Genomic DNA, 22103 nt, shown 5'->3' with positions numbered 1-22103 from the left:
TAGTTGTAGATAGAATAAAGAAGATATTCTACAGAGCTGCTCTCCGAGTCGTTTATACTCTGCTATACTCTGCTATACTCTGCTGTGCGACGACTGTCTTCTTGTGGAAGTGAATCCGGTGCTCACAACTCTGAGCTGTGAGTCCACAGCACTTTGACCTGTTTCTGTGCAGAAGGTGGTCTCTGGAAGTGCTACCCAGCTCGCCTAGCCCAGTCGGGGCTGAAGTGGATGAGTCCAGTTGGTGATACTGGCTCAAGGACGATGCTGACATTCTCTGGCAGGGAAGCATTTGGTGGTTCACCTCAATTGCCCAAATGTCTTGGACCAGCCCTGCTGCCACCCTCAGAACTGCGGGCGACGGCGGCTCAGGGAAGGGCTTCCTTTGCGGCAGCCACTGAACTATGGACTCCCTCCCTGCCGAGGTCCATCTAACATAGTGAAGGCATAGCTCCACTTGGACTGGCTTTACATGTTTTTACAATTGCAACCATTTTATCTGCTTTTATAATTCTATATTCTACTGTTGTAAACTGCCCTGCCCAGAGACCATATGGCAGGCATGTCCAAAGTCCGTTTCAGGGGCCTAATCCGGTTTAATCCAGCCCCTGTGGCAGTTTGTTTTCTGGGGTAAAATCCTAAAAAAACCTCAACAACTTCTTTTTTTAAAAAAATCATTTTTATTGATTTTCCAATAAAAAACATCCAATTAATAAATTCAATCATAATACTTTTTTATTTTGATTGAAGTATTAAAACTTCAACAACTTCAATCCTAAAAAAAGAAAAAGGTCAACAATTTTGGTTGGCCCTTTTGTCAGCCCTCACGGCCCTTCACTTCATCAAATCTGGCCCTCTTTGAAAAATGTTTGGACACCACTGACATATGGTGAAAGGCTGCTAAGAAATCTTACGAAGGAAACGGAGTAAGTCTATAATATGCCCCACAATTCCTGATGGTGGAAAATGTGACATCCAGTAGCTCATGGCGATATTCCTAAAAGTGATAAAACAATCATTTAGTGCAATCATACTGGTGGAATTATAAGATGGTAGCAAGGTTATGCCTGAATCCATTATGTTCCATGTTCCATGTCTCTGATATACAAGAATACGAGTAGGCACGGCTGACGAAGCCCGGTTGGGCGAAATAAGGAATTATCCTGGAATCCTTGTCTTATTTTCTGCATGTGCCATTCTTCCAAGTTCTTCGTCTGAAACCTGCATACAAGGAACGCTAGAATTCTTGAAATCATCTTCACGTGGAACACTACAAGATATTAGAATTCCACACCGTGGATATTGCTAATATAAGAACTGAATAGATTGTATTTCCTGATCAATCTGCTGGACTTTATAATTTCTCATAATATGTTTTGTTTATATGATAAGTTGGTCTATAGAACCATATATCTTGATATATGTTGAATTGCATTTGAAAACGAATTTATAGAGTTACATATAGCCTGTTACGTTTGTGTTGTTGGTAGTTAAGGTACTAGCAACTTATTTGGAAACCAGGAGGTGGGAGGGAATCGGGTATGATTCACCACTAAACTCACATGTGATTATTGTGGGAAATGCCAATTAACGTGTCTCAGACTGCAGTATAAGGAAGATTTGGAAGATAATGACAACAAATAATATCTATTTTGCTGGTATTTATGAGATTCCGTAGATTCTTTCCTTATATGTATGGCAGCTTTATATTGTTTGCTGGCGAAGGGACAAGACAGAAGAGAATGTGAAACAGCAACTGTTACCTGTGGTAATGAAACCCATTGATTTATAGAATCATAGACTCTTAGGAGTTGGAAGGGAGCCAAAGGTCATCTAGTCCAACCCGCTGCAATGCGGGAATCAATGGCTCGATTCTCTGATGGCAATATTGTCATATTTGTCTGTATAACAAATCTCTTCAATAATTTAGGTGCTCTTGCGAAAGAATGAATAAAATATGATAACCGTGAGTAACACAAGCAAGGTTGGAACAGCGTCTTAGCTGATAGTCGAATTAATACAGGATGGGAAGAGTATTGCAAGTTCCTTTGGGAGAGCACCAGATCAGATCCGGACCCTGGAATCTATTTACCTCGATGCTTCTCACACAGATCCCAGCTACTGGTTGCCTTAGGGAGACCTAACCTTCCCCCCCAGCTGGGAACATCATGCAGGTGGCCCATCCGTCTGAAAATGTGAGGTTCAAGGGCGCAAGTTGACAAGCCAGACTCGGACCTGCAATCTCAGTCATCCGCGTCGGCGATCATTCTGCACATGCTCAGAGGCACGCTTGCTAGCGATCCCAGTCCGCGTCCCAGCTGAGCGCCGACCAATTTTAAGACCCCGTCGCTTCGCCTCGGCGAAGAGATCGCCTCCGATCCCAGCTCCACCCGGGGGAGGATCCCAGTCTGATGTCATTTCCCGTGGAGATCTCCCCCCGCTTGCTCCCTCTCCAGCCGGAAAATGAAGCAACACTCCGGCTGGATGTTTTTCTCCCGCGCTGGGAGGAGACGGGTCTCTTGAACCCGCCGCCCACCCGCAGCTCTTTGGCCTGAATCGCTTCTGCGCCATTCTCCCCAACTTGGATCCGGAGCGCCTCTCCCCGCATTAATCGCCGGGAGCCCCAGATTATCTACCGGGGGGGGGGCTCCAGTGGGGGAGGGGGCGGGGGAATGATGTCCCATGACACGAGCGAGAGGCCCCCCAACCCGGAGCCGCCCCCCGCCACGGTCTACGTCCTCGTGGAAGACCCGCGATCCACGGACGCGCTCCAGCTGCTCAGGTGAGAAGGCGCCCCCCGCGCGCGCTTAGGATCGGGAAGAGGATCGGGCGGGGCATCTTCGGCAGGCGCCCCCTGGGGAGTCCGAGTCGCCTCCCGGACCACTTATCCGTGCAACGGCACTTGTGAATCCCCGTGCAAGAAAGGCCGGCTGCGTTTCCCGCTAGGCTAGCGTTTCCAGGCGCGCGGGCGGGACGACTCGTGGGGAGAGGCCCGACGCGTGTTCGCTGTCGCGGTCCAATTGGTCCCCGACGTGTGAATGGAGCGGCGTGAAAAAAAGAGAACTCTGCTCTTGTGCACAGGGTCAGAAGTGACTCCTGGAGCACTGGCGTTATTGGGAATCGGGGTCTGTGATTTTTTTCTTCTCTCCCCCCCCCCCCCCCATTATGGAAGGGGAAGTGTTGTTTATTGGTTAGGGCTTTTGCAAATCTCTTGGAGGCACTGTTAGAAACTGAGATATGAAAGCTAGGAGCTAAATGGCACCTTAAACTTTCTAGGTTGTGGGCGCAACAACAGAATGTCTAGGTACACTTTTTTATAACGAGAATACCAAGCTGAAAATGAATGAACTGCAGCTAAAATATTATGTTCATTTTTCATATGATCTAGTCCTTCCCCTGCCTGCCCACCCCTATATATTCTTAAGAGGGTCTCGTTTCCAGTCTTCAGAGAGTAGCTGGAAGTGGGGAGGCAGAAAAAGGTACAGTGGTACCTCGGGTTACAGATGCTTCAGGTTAGAGACTTTGCTAACCTAGAAATAGTACCTCGGGTTAAGAACTTTGCTTCAGGATGAGAACAGAAATCGGGCTCCAGCGGCGTGGCGGCAGCTGGAGGCCCCATTAGCTAAAGTGGTGCTTCAGGTTAAGAACAGTTTCAGGTTAAGTAAGGACCTCTGGAACGAATTAAGTACTTAACCCGAGGTACCTCTGTACTCCTTTCCTTCCCCTCTGCAGTTTTAATCTGAAATCTTAGGCGCAGTACTGCGCCCAGAGCTTAAAAACTCCTTGCACTAATGAAATTCCCTGTCACAAAATGCGCCTAGAAAAATGGGAGTTTCGAACCCTGCTTGGAGGCCTATATGCAGTCGGTAATACTTTCCTGCTTTCAGTTTAAGACACTTTAGCTGTGGACCAGCTGGGTTTAGGAACTGTGCTGCCTTTATTTTATTTCCCTCCTTGCGGCGCACGGCATGTAAAACTGCTTTTCATCTGAGTGTGGGCTCACCTGGGTTAAGCACAGAGAGCTGGTTCTAATGTCAGAAGCCTGGCCCTTAGGAAGAAGAGTGGAAAGGAGGTGTCTCCGAGCATGTGCCGAAAGCATGTCTCTTACCACCTCTCACCCAGTTGAGGCTGGACTTCCATGACCTAGGGTTAACTATATAACCCCAATTAAAATGAAAACAGAAGACCTAGACCAAACCCTTTAAGGGAATAGGAATTCCCCTGCAAAATCCAGGCCTCTCGGGTTTGGAAGAGGGACACAAAAGCTCTGTGTCCTGCCAGCTCCTGGTGTTTTCCCAGCCCCGTGGTTTGAATTTGCAGAAAACCACAAAATTATCTGTGTGTTCATGGTGTGTGTCTGGGGGGGGCGGGAGGAGAGAGAAGTAGCTCAGTCAGTGACTCATTTTCCTCCTGTTTTGCTGACAGCAGTGCCTCTCTGGGTGCAGTTAGCTTCCAATTCTTCCCTTTTCTGCAAAAACTTTCTGCTGATTTCAACTTTTACCTGCGAACCGATCAGTGCCAGCCATGGGCTCTCTTGTTGACTGTCGTTCAAATTCCCATTTCTGCTCCGTTCTCCCTGCCCCCAACCCCCCAGGCCACCTGCCTCAGACTCAAGAGCTGGACTTTTGCTGAGATGTGCACTCTTGGCTCACTGGGCTTTGGAAAAACAACAAATGTAGATGATGGACCTTTGAGACGCAAGTCTGACAATGATGTGGGGAACGGGATAGTGGTCTCTGTTGATCAGGGCACGGATGGGGAACCTCTGGTCCTCAAGAACATAAGAATGCCAAAGCCCTGCTGGATCAGGCGAAGGTCCAATCTAGACCAGCAGCGCTCACAATGCCCAGCCTGGGGAATAAGCTCAGAAACAGGATTTGCGTGCAACTGCATTTTCCCTCCCTCCAGTAGAGCTAGAATCATAGCTGTCAATCTTCCCTTTTTTTGCGGGAAATTCCATTATTCCAGCGCCGTTTCCCGCTGATATCCCGGATTGTTAGATATCCCATAGACCGTCCCCGGGACAGGTGAGGCTGCTGATCACTTATTTTTGAGGCTGCTGGTCCCTTATTTTCAAATCTGAAAGTTGACAGCTATGGCTAGAATATAGCCATCAGGGTTAAAAGACACTTGTATTGCTCGACTACAGCTTCCATTGACTACATCCCAGACAATTGGCCAGGTGGGAAGACAAATTCTGGGGCTACCTTTGGATAAACCCAAGTAGTTTACCCACATTATGTCTGAAATATGTCTGGGGAGGTGATTGGGGAAACTGTGGACTTAAGAGTAGATACATTTGTGGCTTGTAAGGTATGGGCAGTTGGATGTTGACTTGAGAGACTTGAGTTCAGGTCTTACCTTTCTCATAGACTTTGGTTGCAATCCTAACTAACCCCATTCATTTGGAATAAAGCCCCATTTGATTCAGTAGGATTTGCTTCTGAGTAGACAAGGATGCGGGTGGTGCTTTGGGTTAAACCACAGAGCCTAGGACTTGCCGATCAGAAGGTCAGCGGTTCGAATCCCCGCGACGGGGTGAGCTCCCGTTGTTCAGTCCCTGCTCCTGCCAACCTAGCAGTTCGAAAGCATGTCAAAGTGCAAGTAGATAAATAGGTACCGTTCTGGAGGGAAGGTAAATGGCGTTTCCGTGCGCTGCTCTGGTTCGCCAGAAGCGGCTTAGTCATGCTGGCCACATGACCCAGAAGCTGTACACCGGCTCCCTCGGCCAGTAAAGCGAGATGAGCGCCACAACCCCAGAGTCAGTCACGACTGGACCTAATGGTCAGGAGTCCCTTTACCTTTACCTTTACCTAGACATGGTTAGGGTTGGGCAGGGGTGAAACTAGGCTTTATTTCACCCGGGTCACAGACCCAGATTGGCATCTGTGTATGCACACACATAGGCTGGGACCCTCAACAGTGCCCCTCTAGACAAAGAAAGCTCCCCCCCCATAGATACAGCTCTGGATTGGGCTTAGTGAGTCATTCTCTCAGATCCAGTTTGTCCCATCTGCAAAACAGGGATAATACGATATTATTTTAATGTCTTGTCATGCCTTCTAATAGGCACTCAGCCACTAAGTTCACTATCAACTGGAAGTGAAACAGAGCAACACAAAAGAAGCTTCTAAGTACTCCCTAGGTGAGATGTGGGGAACTTTTGCCCCTTCAGATGTTGCTGAACTACAACTCTCATCAGCCCCAACCAGTATGGCTGATGACCAGGGATGTTGGGAGTTGTAGTTCAGCAATATCTAGTGGCTCAGAGGTTCCCTACACCTGCCCTAGGTATACAAAAGTATATAAATTTGTAAATTTAAACCATAACATCCCTCAAAATGGCCTGACAAGGACTTGTGGGTTTCCAGGATGAAATGTTGAGGTACCGGTTGTGGAGATGAGGGAAAGATTGGATCTTGGGAGGGGAGAGGAAAAGGGGAATTAAATCATATCCCTTAGAGCAAGCTTCAGAAGCAGGAATCAGGGTTGTGGGGTGATGTGAAATTTAAACTCCTTGCCTGTATTATAGAGTGATATTATAGAAGGAAGGATTGGGTGGGGGAGAGGGAATTCTTTCCTACTCCCCAAAACACCTCACCTATATACAGTGGTACCTCAGGTTACATACGCTTCAGGTTACAGATTCTGCTAACCCAGAAATAGTGCTTCAGGTTAAGAACTTTGCTTCAGGATGAGAACAGAAATTGTGCTTCGGCGGCGCGGCAGCAGCAGGAGGCCCCATTAGCTAAAGTGGTGCTTCAGGTTAAGAACAGTTTCAGGTTAAGAACGGACCTCCAGAACGAATTAAGTACTTAACCCGAGGTACCACTAACTATAAAATGCTGAGGTTGGAACTATAGGAAGCTTCCTTAGGCTGAGTCGGACCATTGATCTATCTGTCCCAGTATTGTCAACACTGTCTGGCAGCAGTCTTGAGGGTTTCAGACAGGGGTCTTTTCCAGCCATACCTGGAGATGCTGGCAAAAGAACCTGGGGTCTTTTGGATGCAGAGCCAGTTCTCTTCCTCTGAGGGTAGCTATGTAGCACAGCAGGAGAAGGCTTGTGGGGTGGTCAAGCAAAGGTATCTGCTTCCCCCACACCTCTCCCCCCCTCCCCATGGGGCTTCTGTTCCTTCCAGGCTGGCTGGAGTCCTCCCCTTAGGAGAGGAAGACACACTGCAACATTTTATTGCAGCCCCCCCTTGTCTTATTTCAGCCACATGATGCACTGGGTGATGATCTTTCTCAAATGCAAAAGAAAATGTTTCAGCACACAAATCATTTTGAAGAATCCTGCGAATTGTGATGTTAAAAATTAAGTGTCTTAAAAGTTTCAATTTCAGGCGCATCAAAACCTCACTTTTTGTGCCTTCTGCTTTGCAAGTTTTGTCGCTGATTCCTTCTGGTCCAGCGCTGGTGCCTGGAAATGTTGAGCTGATATAGTTGCCAAGCCAACTAGCCTCTTTTGCAACATCGTTGAGCGAATGTGTTTGTTTTTTTATCAGTTTGAGCTTTGAGAAACCGTGTTCAAAATACAAAAGTAAAATATTATGATAAATTTACAAGACATAACAGAGACTAATCTGTTTAAAATCTTGCCTCCGATACCTTCCTTCCCATGCCTGCAACTCGTTTCTCTGCTCAGGGCGCGGCGACAACGCAGCAAACGAAGAAGACCTATAGTAACCATATTGAAGAATCCAGGCGCGGTCCCTTTAAGCAGTCCCCCCTCCCCCCCCACCGCTGGAGGAAAGGGCGGGGGCCCCTTGGGGGATTGGAATGAAGCCTCCCTGCCGCCCCCTGGCGGCCAGCGGGGCGCACTGCCGAGCCGCTTGCGCTCCCGGGCTCGCTATTAATAGCTTCCAAACAAGGGCGCGTTTGCGGATGCGCAACACGGTTTGCGTTTGCTCGTGTGGATTGGGGGAGGAGGAGGAGAGATAAAGGGAGATCGCGGGTGGGAAAGTGGCTCCCTTCGCGGGAAAGCAGCTGGGGCTCCTGGTGGAGGAGGCGCCGCGCGTGTGCGTGCGACACACACACACACACCCAGGGCGGGCACTGCTTTTGCGCTCCCCTCCTCCCCGCGCAGCCAGGGATGCCGGGTTAAAATGCTTCTCCAAAATGGCCCGCACCAGGAAATGCAGCCGCCGCCGCCGCCAGCCCTGGGCAGAGGCCTAAAGTGGGGCAGGGAAGCGAAGGATCGCGGCGCTCGCGGGGAGCTGGTGGAGGAGCAGCCCGAGCAGCCCGCGGCCAGCTGGGGAAAAGACGCCGGCAAGGGAGGAGGAGGAGGAGGAGGAGGTGAGCGAGATCCGGGCCCGATCCTAGTTCTCACGGGCTTAGGAAACTCCCAGCAACGCCCCTCTCCTTCCCAACATCGTCTGACCTGGTTGGGGGGTGTTTTTTTGGGGGGGGGTAAGAGAAGAGGTGGAGTTGTGGGCTGGGGTTTATTTTCCAGAAAAGCGCTTTTACGCAAAACCAGCCAGCAAAACGATCTCCTTTCGCAGCTTCTTATAACACCGCCCTCTGGCGCATCAATGGACACAAATAACGACAGGTCGAAGCAAAGCAAAGCAAAATACATAACGTGGCATTTGAGATTCAGATATTATTTTTTAAAAATGTGCGCCCCCAACAATCCCAAGTTCGAAATGAATCCCATCTCGTTCAGCGAGCTTGGCGCCCAGCCAAGGATTGCAGGAAGTTTTTGCCACTCCCCGTCCCTCCCCCGGTTCGTGTCAAAAGAATGAGAGAGTTGGCTTTTTTGTCGGAAGTTACTAGTCCACTTGAGGGAGGTTGGTGGGGAGGTTTTGTAACTCCTCTGCACAGAGCTGGGCGGCGCAGTTTCTGGAAAGAGGAGCTGCTGGGACATCCACTCTTCAAATCTCATCTTTGCTCTTGAGAAGTCATTCAGTGCAGAGATGAGGAACCTCGTGACCCGCCGAGGTAGCAGGAGTCCCATCAGCCATGGCCAAAAACGTTTGCAGGGCCACCGGTTCTCAGTCCCTTCACTAAGTGGCCTTCTGGTGCAATCCTATGGCTTTTACTGAGAAGTAATGCCCGCTATGGTCAGTGGGGCTTATTTACACGTTAGCTCTCAAACTTAATCTCAAACTAATCAAGTTACAGGGAAGCAGGCAGAGGGCCTTCTCGGTAGTGGCACCTGCCCTGTAGAACGCCCTCCCCCCAGATCTCAAAGAGAACAACTACTACCAGACATTTAGAAGACATCCGAAGGCAGCCCTGTTTAGGGAAGCTTGATGCATTGTTGTATTTTAATATTTTGTTGGAAGCCGCCCAGAGTGGCTGGGGAAGCCCAGCCAGATGGGTGGAGTATAAATAATAAATTATTATTATTATTAATCCGTTCCAGGAGTCCGTTCGACTCCCGAAACCATTCGAAAACCAAGGCAAGGCTTCCAATTGGCTGCAGGAGCTTCCTGAACTCAAGCGAAAGCAGCATCGGACGTTCAGCTTCAGAAAAACATTTGAAAACCGGAACACTTACTTCCAGGTTTGCAGCGTTCAGGAGCCGATCTGTTAGATAACTAAGCCGTTCAAGAACCAAGGTACCACTGTGTAGGATTGCAGCTTTGCAGCACCTAACACAATCTGAAAGTGCCATTGAACTCACTGGGACTTACCTCCGAGTAGATATTTATAGGATTGGTGTGCTTCTCTCCCGTCTGCCATATGGCGCTAATAATACTGACCTTTGCAGGAGCGCACAGAAATAATGTTGATCAGTGTTTTGCAAACTTAGGTCACCAGCGGTTTTTGGACTACAATTCCCATCATCCCTGACCTTGCTAGCTAGGGATGATGGGAGTTGTCATCCAAAAACAGCTGGAGACCCAAGTTTGGGAAACACCGATTTAGATGAAATTACTGGCTTTTAAACAAGTTGTTTGGTTGGGAAGTTTGATGTACATCAGGCATAGGCAAACTCCGGCCCTCCAGAGGTTTGGGACTACAATTCCCATCATCCCTAGCTAACAGGACCAGTGGTCAGGGATGATGGGAATTGTAGTCCCAAACATCTGGAGGGCTGGAGTTTGCCTATGCCTGATGTACATATTACCAAACCTCATCATAGATGGTGTTTTTTGTGGCAGGGGTGGGGATATATATTGGAGGAAGCCTGAAGTGGACATACAATAGCCTTTCTCAGCCTAGTGATCGCCAGATGTTGTAGGCTTACAACTCCCATATTCCTTGACTATTGGCTGTGCTGACTGGGGCTGATGGGAGTTGGAGTCCAACATCTGTAGGGCATCAGGTTCAGGAAGCCTGCTCTTGTTACAACTTTAGCTGAAAAAAACAACCACCACCATTCATTGTGAGCACAAGCTGCCTTCTATTCTACCCCCCCCCCATTCTTTGGTAACAGCAGTGTTTATTGCTGTAAAAATAAACACTGCAACAGCTGTAGTTGATGAATCTTCTACTGACAGCTTGCATACCTAATTGCTGATACTGGCTAAAGCCAATCGTGAATATCTTTGCCCAAAAGTTGCATGACTGATCCATCCACATCCTTAATCAAAAGTAAAGTTCTAATTGAAATAGAGGGGGTAATCCCAGGTTGCAGGTTTTAAAATCAGGTTAAGAGTTTTGTTTCTGTTGGATTGTCTAGTGTGCTCATAAATTGATTACAGCCCAACATTTGCGGTGCGGATAACCCTGAGGAGTTCCTTTATGTTGCTGTCCAAATGCTTTCACACTTGCCCCACAGATCTAGAATGTACGTCATAGATAGAAGAGCAGCAACTTGAGCTATGTCATGTGTGAATGCTGCACAAGGGGAATTGTGGAAAGGTTGTTTTGGAAGGGCATGGTAGCGACTGTGGATAGATAAGACTTGTTGTTGTTTAGTTGTTTAGTCGTGTCCGACTCTTCATGACCCCATGGACCAGAGCACGCCAGGCACTCCTGTCTTCCACTGCCTCCCGCAGTTTGTTCAGACTCATATTGGTAGCTTCGAGAACACTATCCATCCATCTCGTTCTCTGTCGTCCCCTTCTCTTTGTGCCCTCCATCTTTCCCAACATCAGGGTCTTTTCCAGGGAGTCTTCTCTTCTCATGAGGTGGCCAAAGTCTTGGAGCCTCAGCTTCAGGATCTGTCCTTCCAGTGAGCACTCAGGGCTGCTTTCCTTAAGAATGGATAGGTTTGTTCTTCTTGCAGTCCATGGGACTCTCAAGAGTCTCCTCCAGCATCATAATTCAAAAGCATCAATTCTTCGGCGGTCAGCCTTCTTTATGGTCCAGCTTTCACTTCCATACATCACTACTGGGATAAGATAAGACTAGGGAGGCAGAAATAGTGTGTTGTCTGGAGTAATGGAATGTGGTATCAATGCTTCTGGAGTAATGGAATGTGGTATCAATGCTCCTATAGGCACTTCCTGGGGAGTAAATCCCCCAGCCACAGTGGGACATTCTTCCATGTAAACATTTATACGATTATGCCACTAAGTCTAGAATTTTAAATAGAAAATAATTCCTTTTTTTAAAAAAATTAAAAACCCTGCTCCTCTTTAGGGGGCATGCTTTTAATCAAAGCACTTCTAACTGATTGATCAAGCTGATTAGCTAATTAAGCATTTCAGCTCTAATAATAGCTGATATTTATTTATACTGTACAGCGAATTCAGGTGCGGAGAGTGCTTCACATACTCAGTGCACTGATGGTGCTGTATATATTGAAAAATCTTTTTTTTTAAAAGATATTTATTAAAAGTTTAACAATTACAGAGAAAGAGAAAAAAAAAGAAAGCAGTAAAAAATTACAATACATTACATCGAAAGAAAATAAAAACCGGATTAAAAAGGAAACAATGCAACACAATAATAATAATAATAAAAAAAAACCACATCCAATATTCCTTATCTTTACCTTTCATTTACCTGTTTCATCGACCTCCTCACACCTCCCTTTTTTTGTATTCTAGTTCAGTTAACTATTTCAGCAAATTCTTTCCATCTTTCTCAATTTTTGTTCTATAATTTATCTTAACAGTCTAACCTTTAATTTTTCCATTTTTACCCATTATCAATCAACTTTTACTTAAATCTTTATTACATTTCTGTTAAAACCATATAGCTTCATTCCAACATCTTTCTAACATTCATTAATTTTGCAATGTTTTTGTAAATATACTTTAAATTTTTTCCAATCTTCTTCCACCAACTCTTCTCCCTGGTCTCGGATTCTGCCGGTCATTTCCGCCAGTTCCTTGTAGTCCATCAGCTTCATCTGCCATTCTTCCCTGGTAGGTAGATCTTGTGTCTTCCAGTGCTTTGCAATGAGTATTCTTGCTGCTGTTGTGGCATAGATAAAGAAAGTTCTATCCTCCTTTGACACCCATTGGCTGACTATGCCCAGGAGAAAGGCCTCTGGTTTCTTCAGGAAGGTATATTTAAATACCTTTTAAATTTCATTATAGATCATCTCCCAGAATGCCTTAATCTTTGGGCATGTCCACCAAAGGTGAAAGAATGTACCTTCAGTTTCATTACATTTCCAACATTTGTTATCGGGCAAATGATAAATTTTTGCAAGCTTGACTGGTGTTATGTACCACCTATAAATCATTTTCATTAAATTCTCTTCATGCCAGTGGTCCATAACTGTTCCCAGTCAGCCATCATAATATTATGTCCAACATCTTGTGCCCATTTAATCATAGCAGATTTCACCATTTCATCTTGTGTATTCCATTTCAACAGCAAGTTGTACATTCTTGACAAATTCTTAACTTTAGAGTCTAACAATTCTGTTTCCAGTTTTGATTTTTCCACTTGGAAGCCTAATTTTTTATCCAAGTTATATGCCTCCATTATTTGATAATAGTGGAGCCAGAAAAATCTTTATTGCTGCAAGCAACAATCCTATGGGATGAGACAGTGTTATTCCTTCAGTACTGCAGACAGGGACCTGTGGTTGAAAGTACTGATTAGCCGAAGGCCTGGTGCTTTCATGGCTAAGCTCAGATCTTGAACTGGAGAAGCCCATCTCCCAGTTCATGTGCTTCTCAACCACTACACTAGGAAGGGCCAGTCTGTGGCCCTTTAGATGGTGTTGGACTACACCCCCCACTGTCTCTGACCATTGGCCATGTTGGCTGGGTCTAATGAGAGAACAGCCCTGTTTTTGAAATCCCCCAGGCACATTTTGTGACTGGTGCGGGTCCAATGGTGACTGACATCTCCATCTGGCTTCCCCCTCCAACTTTCTTAAGCAGAAGAGCTTATCAATTGCATATATACCCCACCTTTTTCTCCATGGAGTACATGGTTCACTCTCCTCCTCAGTTAATCCCCAAAACAACACTGTGAGGTAGGTTGAGAGACTGACTGGCCCACGGTCATCTAGTGAGCTTCATGTCTGAGTGGGGATTTGAACCCTGATCTCCCAGGTCCTACTCCGACACTCTAACCCAGCCTTTCTCAACCTGTGGGTTCCCAGATGTTGTTGGACTACAACTCCCATCACCCCTAGCTAGCAAGGCCAGAGCTCAGGGATGATGGGAGTTGTAGTCCAACAACATCTGGGGACCACCCTGGCTTCCTAGAGTACTTCTGCTTTGGGACAGTGCTATAAAATAAAGTAGGTAAATAAATATGGGGAAAGCCAAACATCCCTTAGAGAAGGATCTGAAATGTTTTCCTTGAAGCTTGAATTTGTTTTATTCTGTATTGTTTTATTTGATATTTTAACGTCACTTTGATATTTTTTCTTAAATATACAACAAAATAGAAATTAAAAGAATAATAATAAAAATAAATCTCACCCCCCCCTCAAAAGCACCTAGATATTCTGTTATGGCGACTGTAACCTAGGTTTAAAATGCCATTTGGTGATTAGTTTATATATCTGAGTTTCTAACACTGGTACAACAGCACCTGAAGGTTCCTCTTCCCCAGATTTTATGCTATACTGTACCAGTTCTCTCTCCTCCGCCAATCCAAGTGGGATGAACTTTTGAGGTTACTTACACAGACCAGGTACAGATCGTTTTATTCCAGGAGTGCAGACACTTTTGACATTGTGCTAGAGGTGCATATATGTTGATGGGAGGTGTGAAAAGAAAAAGTGTTCTTGTCACAAGTGGGTAAGATGAAACGTGGGAAGGAGATAATGCTGTGGGTCATTTGCCTATTGGTCCAGAAGGTTGACAGGGTGTGTTCATAGGAACCGCTGCATGGCCTGTGGTTCTCTGTGTTGATGCAGGTTCCATGTGTTGAAATTATTTGTGTAGTTGAGGCAGTTCATTCCTTGTATGTGGTCTGTGACTAGCAATTTTACAAGTAGTACATGACTAATAAGAATACTTCAATGTTTATGTAGTGCTTTCAGGAGTGACATTATAGACCAAACAATCCAGACTTTTAATCTACTGCTGCAGTTTGTTGTTTTATTGTATTTGGCAGTCTACATTGTGAGCAGCTCTGAGAGCCAAGGCTGAAGACCAGCTAATAAATGATAAGAAGACTGATACATGCATTGCGATGTGGGCCTGCATCCTTATTAGAACATCAGAACCTGCCTTATATAGCGTTAGAACATGGATCCATGGATCCATCCATATCGTCTATGCTGACACCAAATCTTCAAGGTATCAGGCAGTGGGGATTGAATTAGGCACTTTGCAAACCAAGGCGCTGCAAGGCAGATCAACACCATACATTGAAAGCCCATCCAACGCACCTTCAAAGCACTTGGCTTATCTCACAGAGTCCTGGGAACTGTAGTTTTCCACACAAGCTACAATTCCCAGCACCCTTAATGAACGACAGTGTTGGATGTGCTTTATGGATCTGCTCACAGTCCCTGTGCTATCAGATGCATCAAGGATAACAATGGTACTGTTGGAATAGGAATGTATACACTGAGGGGGAAACTAGGAAGCAAGCCAACTCCATATCTGTGCCAAGCTTGGTGTACATTGAATGGAGTTACCAAACTCCTCTAGTTTACTCTTTTGAAGTACAGTGGTACCTTGGGTTACAAACACTTTCGGTTACAGACTCCGCTAACCCAGAAGTAGTACCTCAGGTTAAGAACTTGACCTCAGGATGAGAACAGAAATTGTGCGGCGGTGGCGCAGCGGCAGGCCCCATTAGCTAAAGTGGTATTTCAGGTTAAGAACTGTTTCAGGTTAAGAACGGACCTCTGGAACAAATTAAGTTCTTAACCTGAAACAGTTCTTAAATGTAAATATGAAAAGGTTGAGATTTGGTTGGTAGGCTTATGGCCTCTGAGGCAATCTCAATATGTAGGTACCATCATGTGGGAACAGGTGGTCATTTAGGTACCCTTGTCCCAAACTCTTTAGGGCTTTTGTAGGTGGGAACCAGCACTTCTGATTGAACCGAGAAACTGACTGGTAGCTCAGAGTAACTGTTTCAAAACTGGCATGATATATTATACTCCATACTGCTAGCCCCAGTCAAGCAACGGGCTGCTACATTTTGCGCTACCTGTGAATTTGCCAGTCTTAAAAGGTGACATAGGATTCCTGTTGTTACCACTATAGGTGTAACCGTCTGCCACACATCTTGGTTATTGCGGTGTTCAGCCGTGTACATTCATCCCACAAGGAGTAGGAACCTAGAGGCCGAGGGATGACAAGGCAGAACCAAGAAGTCCCTGGTTGAAATCTTGCCCTTTGCCAGAAACTCCAAAGCTTTAAGCTAGAAGCTTTACAGTTCTGTAACTGTAAAGTTACTCTACTGAACAGAACTCGACAGTTCTGTGGTTCTATGAAGGAGAATGCTATCAATGGCTATTAGCCATGAATAATGGCTATGTTCCGTCTTCACTGTTGAAGGCAGTCTGTCTCTGAATACCAGCTGCCAGGAATCACAAATGTTGTTGAGCTCAGGTCCTGCTTACAGCCTTCTCAGGGGTGTCTGGGTGACATTTAAAAAAAATCCTTCCAGTAGCACCTTTAAGACCAACTAAGTTAGTTCTTGGTATGAGCTTTCGTGTGCAAGCACACTTCTTCAGATCCACTGAAACAGAAGTTGCCAGATCCTTCTATATAGTGAGAAGGTGGGGAGGGGTATTACTCAGAAGGGTGGTGGGAATGGGAGATTGGCAGATAGCTGAGATGAGCCTGCTGACGACTCTTAACGACTGTAATAGGTCTTACAGGAAAAGGCAAGGGGTGAGAAGGTGAGAAATGGCTTAGTCATGTATAATGGGATAAGAATCCAATGTCTTTGTTCAAACCAGGTCTCTCCATGGTTTTAAGTTTGGTAATGAGTTGCAATTCAGCAGCTTCTCTTTCCAGTCTATTTCTGAAATTCCTTTGTAGTAAAACAGCTACTTTGAGATCTTGTATAGAATGTCCTGGGAGATTGAAGTGTTCTCCTACTGGTTTCTCTGTTTTGTGATTCTTGATGTCAGATTTATGTCCATTTATTCTTTGGCGTAAGGTTTGGCCTGTTTGTCCAATATAGAGAGCTGAAGGACACTGTTGGCATTTGATGCCATACACAATGTTAGATGATGAGCAATTGAATAGTCCCGAGATGGTATGTGTGATGTTGTTGGGGCCAGTAATGGTGTTGTCCGGGTGTATGTGGCAGCAAAGTTGGCATCTGGGTTTATTGCAGGCTCTGGTGCCAGTGTCCGTGTTAAGTCTGGTTGTAGTATTATTGTGGGTTAGGAGTTGTTTAAGATTGGGTGGCTGTCTGTAGGCAATGAAAGGTCTTCCTCCCAGAGCTTGAGAAAGAGAACTGTCATTGTCCAGGAGAGGTTGTAGATCTCTGATGATGCGTTGTACTGTTTTAACTTGGGAGCTGTATGTGATGACTAGAGGTGTTCTGTTATTTTCTTTTTTGGGTCTGTCTTGCAGCAAGTTCTCTCTGGGTATAAGTCTGGCTCTGTTGATCTGTTGTCTAACTTCATCTGCTGGGTATTTTAGTTCTGAAAAGGTTTGCTGTAGATCTCTTAGGTGAGAGTCTCTGTCTGTAGAATTGGAACAGATGCGGCTGTAACGTAGTGCCTGGCTATATACAATGGAATGTTTGGTATGTTTGGGATGGTAGCTAGAGGCATGTAGATATGTTTGTCGGTCAGTTGGTTTACGGTATAAGGTGGTGTCTATGCGCCCATCCTGTATTTTTATAGTAGTGTCCAAAAAATGTATTTCTTGCATAGATTGATTCATTGTAAGGTTGATTGTGGGGTGAAAATCATTAAATTTCTGGTGAAAGGTGTCCAGGGTCTGTTGACCATGTGTCCAGATGATAAAAATATCGTCAATGTATCGCAGGTACAAGAGAGGTTTGAGTGGGTAGGAGTTTAGGAAACGTTGTTCTAAATCTGCCATGAAGATGTTGGCATACTGTGGGGCCATGCGGGTGCCCATTGCTGTGCCGCTGATCTGAAGGAACAGGTCATCACCAAATTTGAAGTTGTTGTGGGTAAGGACAAATTGGCAGAGTTTGGTGGCAAGGTCCGCTGTGGTTTTATCTGAAATGGTGTTCCTTATAGCTTGTAAACCATCGTTGTGTGGGATGTTGGTATACAGAGATTCCACATCCATAGTAGCTAGTATAGTATTGTTGGGAAGATTATTTAAAGATTGTATTTTCCTCAGAAAATCTGTGGTGTCACGTACATAGCTGGGAGCACTGATGGCATATGGTTTCAGAACAGAGTCCATATAACCGGAGACACCCACTGTAATAGTGCCAATACCTGAAATGATGGGGCGTCCTGGATTTCCTGGTTTGTGTATTTTAGGTAGAAGATAGAAAGTTCCTGGTCGAGGTTCTGTTGGTGTGTTGGTGAGGATCTGTTCTTGGATGTGTGGGGGTAGTTCCTTAACAATCTTGTTCAGTTCTTTCTTGTATTCTTGTGTGGGGTCTGAGTCCAATTTTGTGTAAAAGGCGGTATTGGAAAGTTGTCTGTGAGCCTCCTGAATGTAGTCAGTTTTGTTCATGATGACGACAGCTCCACCTTTGTCTGCTTCTTTAATTATAATGTCTGGGTTGTTTCTGAGATTATCTATGGCTCTCCTTTCAGCATGGTTTAGATTTTGTTGTAAGCGATGGTGTTTTCTGGTCACATCTGTTTGGATTCTGGACAATGTTTTGTCCATCTGTTTGGATTCTGGGCAAACCTCTCCTGGACAATGACAGTTCTCTTTCTCAAGCTCTGGGAGGAAGACCTTTCATTGCCTACAGACAGCCACCCAATCTTAAACAACTCCTAACCCACAATAATACTACAACCAGACTTAACACGGACACTGGCACCAGAGCCTGCAATAAACCCAGATGCCAACTTTGCTGCCACATACACCCGGACAACACCATTACTGGCCCCAACAACATCACACATACCATCTCGGGACTATTCAATTGCTCATCATCTAACATTGTGTATGGCATCAAATGCCAACAGTGTCCTTCAGCTCTCTATATTGGACAAACAGGCCAAACCTTACGCCAAAGAATAAATGGACATAAATCTGACATCAAGAATCACAAAACAGAGAAACCAGTAGGAGAACACTTCAATCTCCCAGGACATTCTATACAAGATCTCAAAGTAGCTGTTTTACTACAAAGGAATTTCAGAAATAGACTGGAAAGAGAAGCTGCTGAATTGCAACTCATTACCAAACTTAAAACCATGGAGAGACCTGGTTTGAACAAAGACATTGGATTCTTATCCCATTATACATGACTAAGCCATTTCTCACCTTCTCACCCCTTGCCTTTTCCTGTAAGACCTATTACAGTCGTTAAGAGTCGTCAGCAGGCTCATCTCAGCTATCTGCCAATCTCCCATTCCCACCACCCTTCTGAGTAATACCCCTCCCCACCTTCTCACTATATAGAAGGATCTGGCAACTTCTGTTTCAGTGGATCTGAAGAAGTGTGCTTGCACACGAAAGCTCATACCAAGAACTAACTTAGTTGGTCTTAAAGGTGCTACTGGAAGGATTTTTTTTATTTTGACTATGGCAGACCAACACGGCTACCTATCTGTAACTGGGTGACATTTGTGAGAACAAGATGCTGGCTTGAGGCAGACAGCTCCACCTCCAGGTCACCACTCAAATGTAGGGATGGTTGTTGTTGTTTAGTCGTTTAGTCATGTCCGATTCTTCGTGACCCCCTGGGCCAGAGCACGACAGGCACTCCTGTCTTCCACTGCCTCCCGCAGTTTGGTCAAACTCATGCTGGTAGCTTCGAGAACACTGTCCAACCATCTCGTCCTCTGTCGTCCCCTTCTCCTTGTGCCCTCCATCTTTCCCAGCATCAGGATCTTTTCCAGGGAGTCTTGTCTTCTCGTGAGGTGGCCAAAGTATTGGAGCCTCAGCTTCAGGATCTGTCCTTCCAGTGAGCATTCAGGGCTGATTTCCTTCAGAATGGAGAGGTTTGATCTTCTTGCAGTCCATGGGACTCTCAAGAGTCTCCTCCAGCACCAGAATTCAAAAGCATCAATTCTTTGGCGATCAGCCTTCTTTATGGTCTTTACTACTGACCAACACTGCAGGGTTGTCGCAAGGATTCAGGTACTGTACATGGATGTTCTTTTGAACACCTGAAATGTCCTTTATTGAAAGGCCAGAGGTTATTGCTGGAAACACTGTGGATAATTTTTAATGTTAAAATACACCATTGGTATTTTTTAGGGGAGCTGTTACCCTGCTAGAGTAGAAGAAAAGCAGACCTCTTAGGAAGATGGGACAAGGTGGCTGGGAGAGGCCAGGTCTAACCCTATATCTGGGTTTGCAAACACAACAACCCCATGTTTCTTAGTTCTGTGGGTGGGATTCTCACTCCTTTCCCCCAAGTTCAGCCCCAATACTGCTACTTTCTGTTTATTATGACATTCTGTGCAGTCCGTAGTTGTGAAAGTCTCTTTCGCTTCCTGATATTTGGCACACCAAAGCCTTTCTGTTTTGGTGAGCTTCACAGCCGAGTGGTGATTTGAACCTGGGTCTCCCAAGTCCTCGTTCAGCATTCTAATCCCCACAGCACCGGGAGGGGCCTGGGTGGTGGGGCAAAGCTTGTGGAGATACCTTCCCAACGCCAACGTCACTGGGCAGGGCAGGTAGCCGTGGGGCTGTGGCCGTATGAACACACTGACGCAGCCCTTCCACTCTTTCTGTTATGCCCACACAGCCCTGGCATCAATGCTCCTCTGTCTGCTCCAGCCTCATCTTGATAAATTGCAATAAAGTCGGTTTTGGGAGGTGATCTCTGTGCCGCTGTCCCATTGTGGCTGCTGTCGTATGCCATGCAGACTTAGGTGTGGGCATTCCACATTCCCATTGGTTCAGCCTTGCTGTGTGAAACAGGACTAAGTTGTACTCTACAGAGATTTAAGGAAGGGAGGAACCTGAGCTTACACTGCCGACTGGTGGGCAACATGCAGTAAAAGATGGCATCAAGGAAGTCGAGAGAAACTGCAAGTGTTGGTATACTTACAATAGCCTTTTCCCCATTCCAGTTGCTTTGGACTACAACTCCCATCAGCCCCAGCAGGCAAGGCCTAAGGATCAGGGATGAGGGGAGTGGTAGTCCAGAACATCTTTGGTGCACCAGTTTGGGAGAACACCCGTCTGCTACATGAACAGTTGTTACTACAAGAATTCTGGCTTTCTTCCTCAAAAGATCTACATTTGCTACCAAGACTGAAGATGAACAATTTGAACAACAGTTCTCAAAACAAACAGCGAGAGTGCAGCAAATAAAAAGGCACAGTCCATCAAAATAATAAATGTAGCAGGCAGGCTTTTTAAAAAAAGACATAGGTCCATTGCAGCAGCAGTAGAGAGGTCTCTGAAAAGCCATGTTTGCCAGGGCATCTAAAAACACTCTCCTTCTGGAGCCACAACTGAAAAGACCCTGCATTGCTGGGGGCTGGACTGGATGACCCCCTGGTCCCTTCCAACTATATATAATTCTATGATTTCATGACCCTGCGCCCCTGCTCTTTCTGGAGATCTGCTATACTTCTGTCAGTGAGGAACACACAGAGCAGACCACTGGCATTGACACAAGGTGGGTGTGAGTGGGATGATCATATTGAGAGAAGGCCATCCCTAATGTACTTTTAAGATGCAGCTTTCCAGAAACAAACAGTGTCCTAACTTAAAGCTGGAAATGAATAGTCAATCAGTGCAGATTGGACAAGACTGGAATAATATGCTCTGTCTGACCTGGTCCAGTGGTGGCATTTCTGCACCTGTTGAATGTTAGGAATGTTTCTTCACATCAGTCCTGTGTAGAGCATGTTTCAGGAGTCCACTGTGAAGATTGTGAACGGCCCTGGACAAGTCAGATGTCTCTAGAAAAGGGCACAGCTTGCCTCCTCAACAAAGCTGGTTAAATGCATGTTTTCTGCTCCTATGGAGAGAGGCTGAGTTGGGTCTGTGTCTCAGCCTGTTGTCTGAGATAACGGCCCTTGCAGTTCAAAGAGAACTCGCCTTTCTGACCCCGTGTCCTTTGTATTTTTCTTCCAACAGCTTCAACTCCCTCCTTCCAGAGTCTGGGATTGTGGCTGACATTGACCTGGAGAATATCCTCTCGCTGAGCAGTGACAACTTCTACGAACTGAAGAGCCAGCCCATTGGAGTCAGGTAAGGAGCCAGAGGGCCGCCATCTTTGAACCGCCTTGTAAGCTTGAGGGTAGGCCCTCTGGGCTGCGGCGGGGAGAGAAGGGGAAGGCTTTCCGAATACCCCAAGATCACCTTGAGGTCAGTCTGGATGATTTGCTTGATCTGCTGCTGTTGCGTAAGTGAATAAGGGAAACAAAGACGGACCATCCTTTCCCAGGTTTCCTCACGTTTGGATCCTTGCGGTGCTTCTGCTACCCCTCCCTGGGGCAAAAGGATGTGTAGGTGCCTCCATTATTTTTGCATTGATGATCCTTAGAGCAACATGGTGGCTCGTATAAGGACTTCAGCCTCCTAGGGAGAGGAAAAGAGGCAAGATGACGTGAGGTCAGGCTAAGCTATGGTTTCTCTTTACCTTGCCCACGTCTCCAGACAGAATTGCTGCCCTTGCTGAAGATTCTAATATGGTGGTGCCTTGGTTCTCAAACTTAATCCGTTCCAAAACCAAAGCGTTCCAGAA

The 22103-nt window shown here is 46.0% G+C and overlaps 1 protein-coding gene across 3 annotated transcripts in view; it reads left to right on the top strand.

Moving 5' to 3' along the window:
* The first annotated feature begins 2458 nt into the window (after positions 1-2458).
* Positions 2459-22103, top strand: part of TFE3 (transcription factor binding to IGHM enhancer 3) — a 39534-nt gene continuing 19889 nt past the window's right edge. The window contains exons 1-2 of one of the 3 annotated variants that reach the window (XM_080988215.1): positions 2459-2779; positions 21494-21607. In XM_080988215.1, coding sequence (XP_080844341.1) covers positions 2670-2779; positions 21494-21607 — 224 coding nt within the window. In that variant the 5' untranslated portion in view covers positions 2459-2669. Of the gene's footprint in view, positions 2780-7933; positions 8295-21493; positions 21608-22103 lie in introns of those variants that run through there. The other 2 variants (XM_080988214.1, XM_080988216.1) reach the window with 2 other exon arrangements.

Source organism: Podarcis pityusensis (assembly GCF_964106645.2).
Source record: "Podarcis pityusensis genome assembly, chromosome: 17".
Classification (NCBI taxonomy): domain Eukaryota; kingdom Metazoa; phylum Chordata; class Lepidosauria; order Squamata; family Lacertidae; genus Podarcis; species Podarcis pityusensis.
The sequence above is the reverse complement of the archived record's forward strand: the minus strand, read 5'-3'. Positions and strand labels throughout refer to the sequence as shown.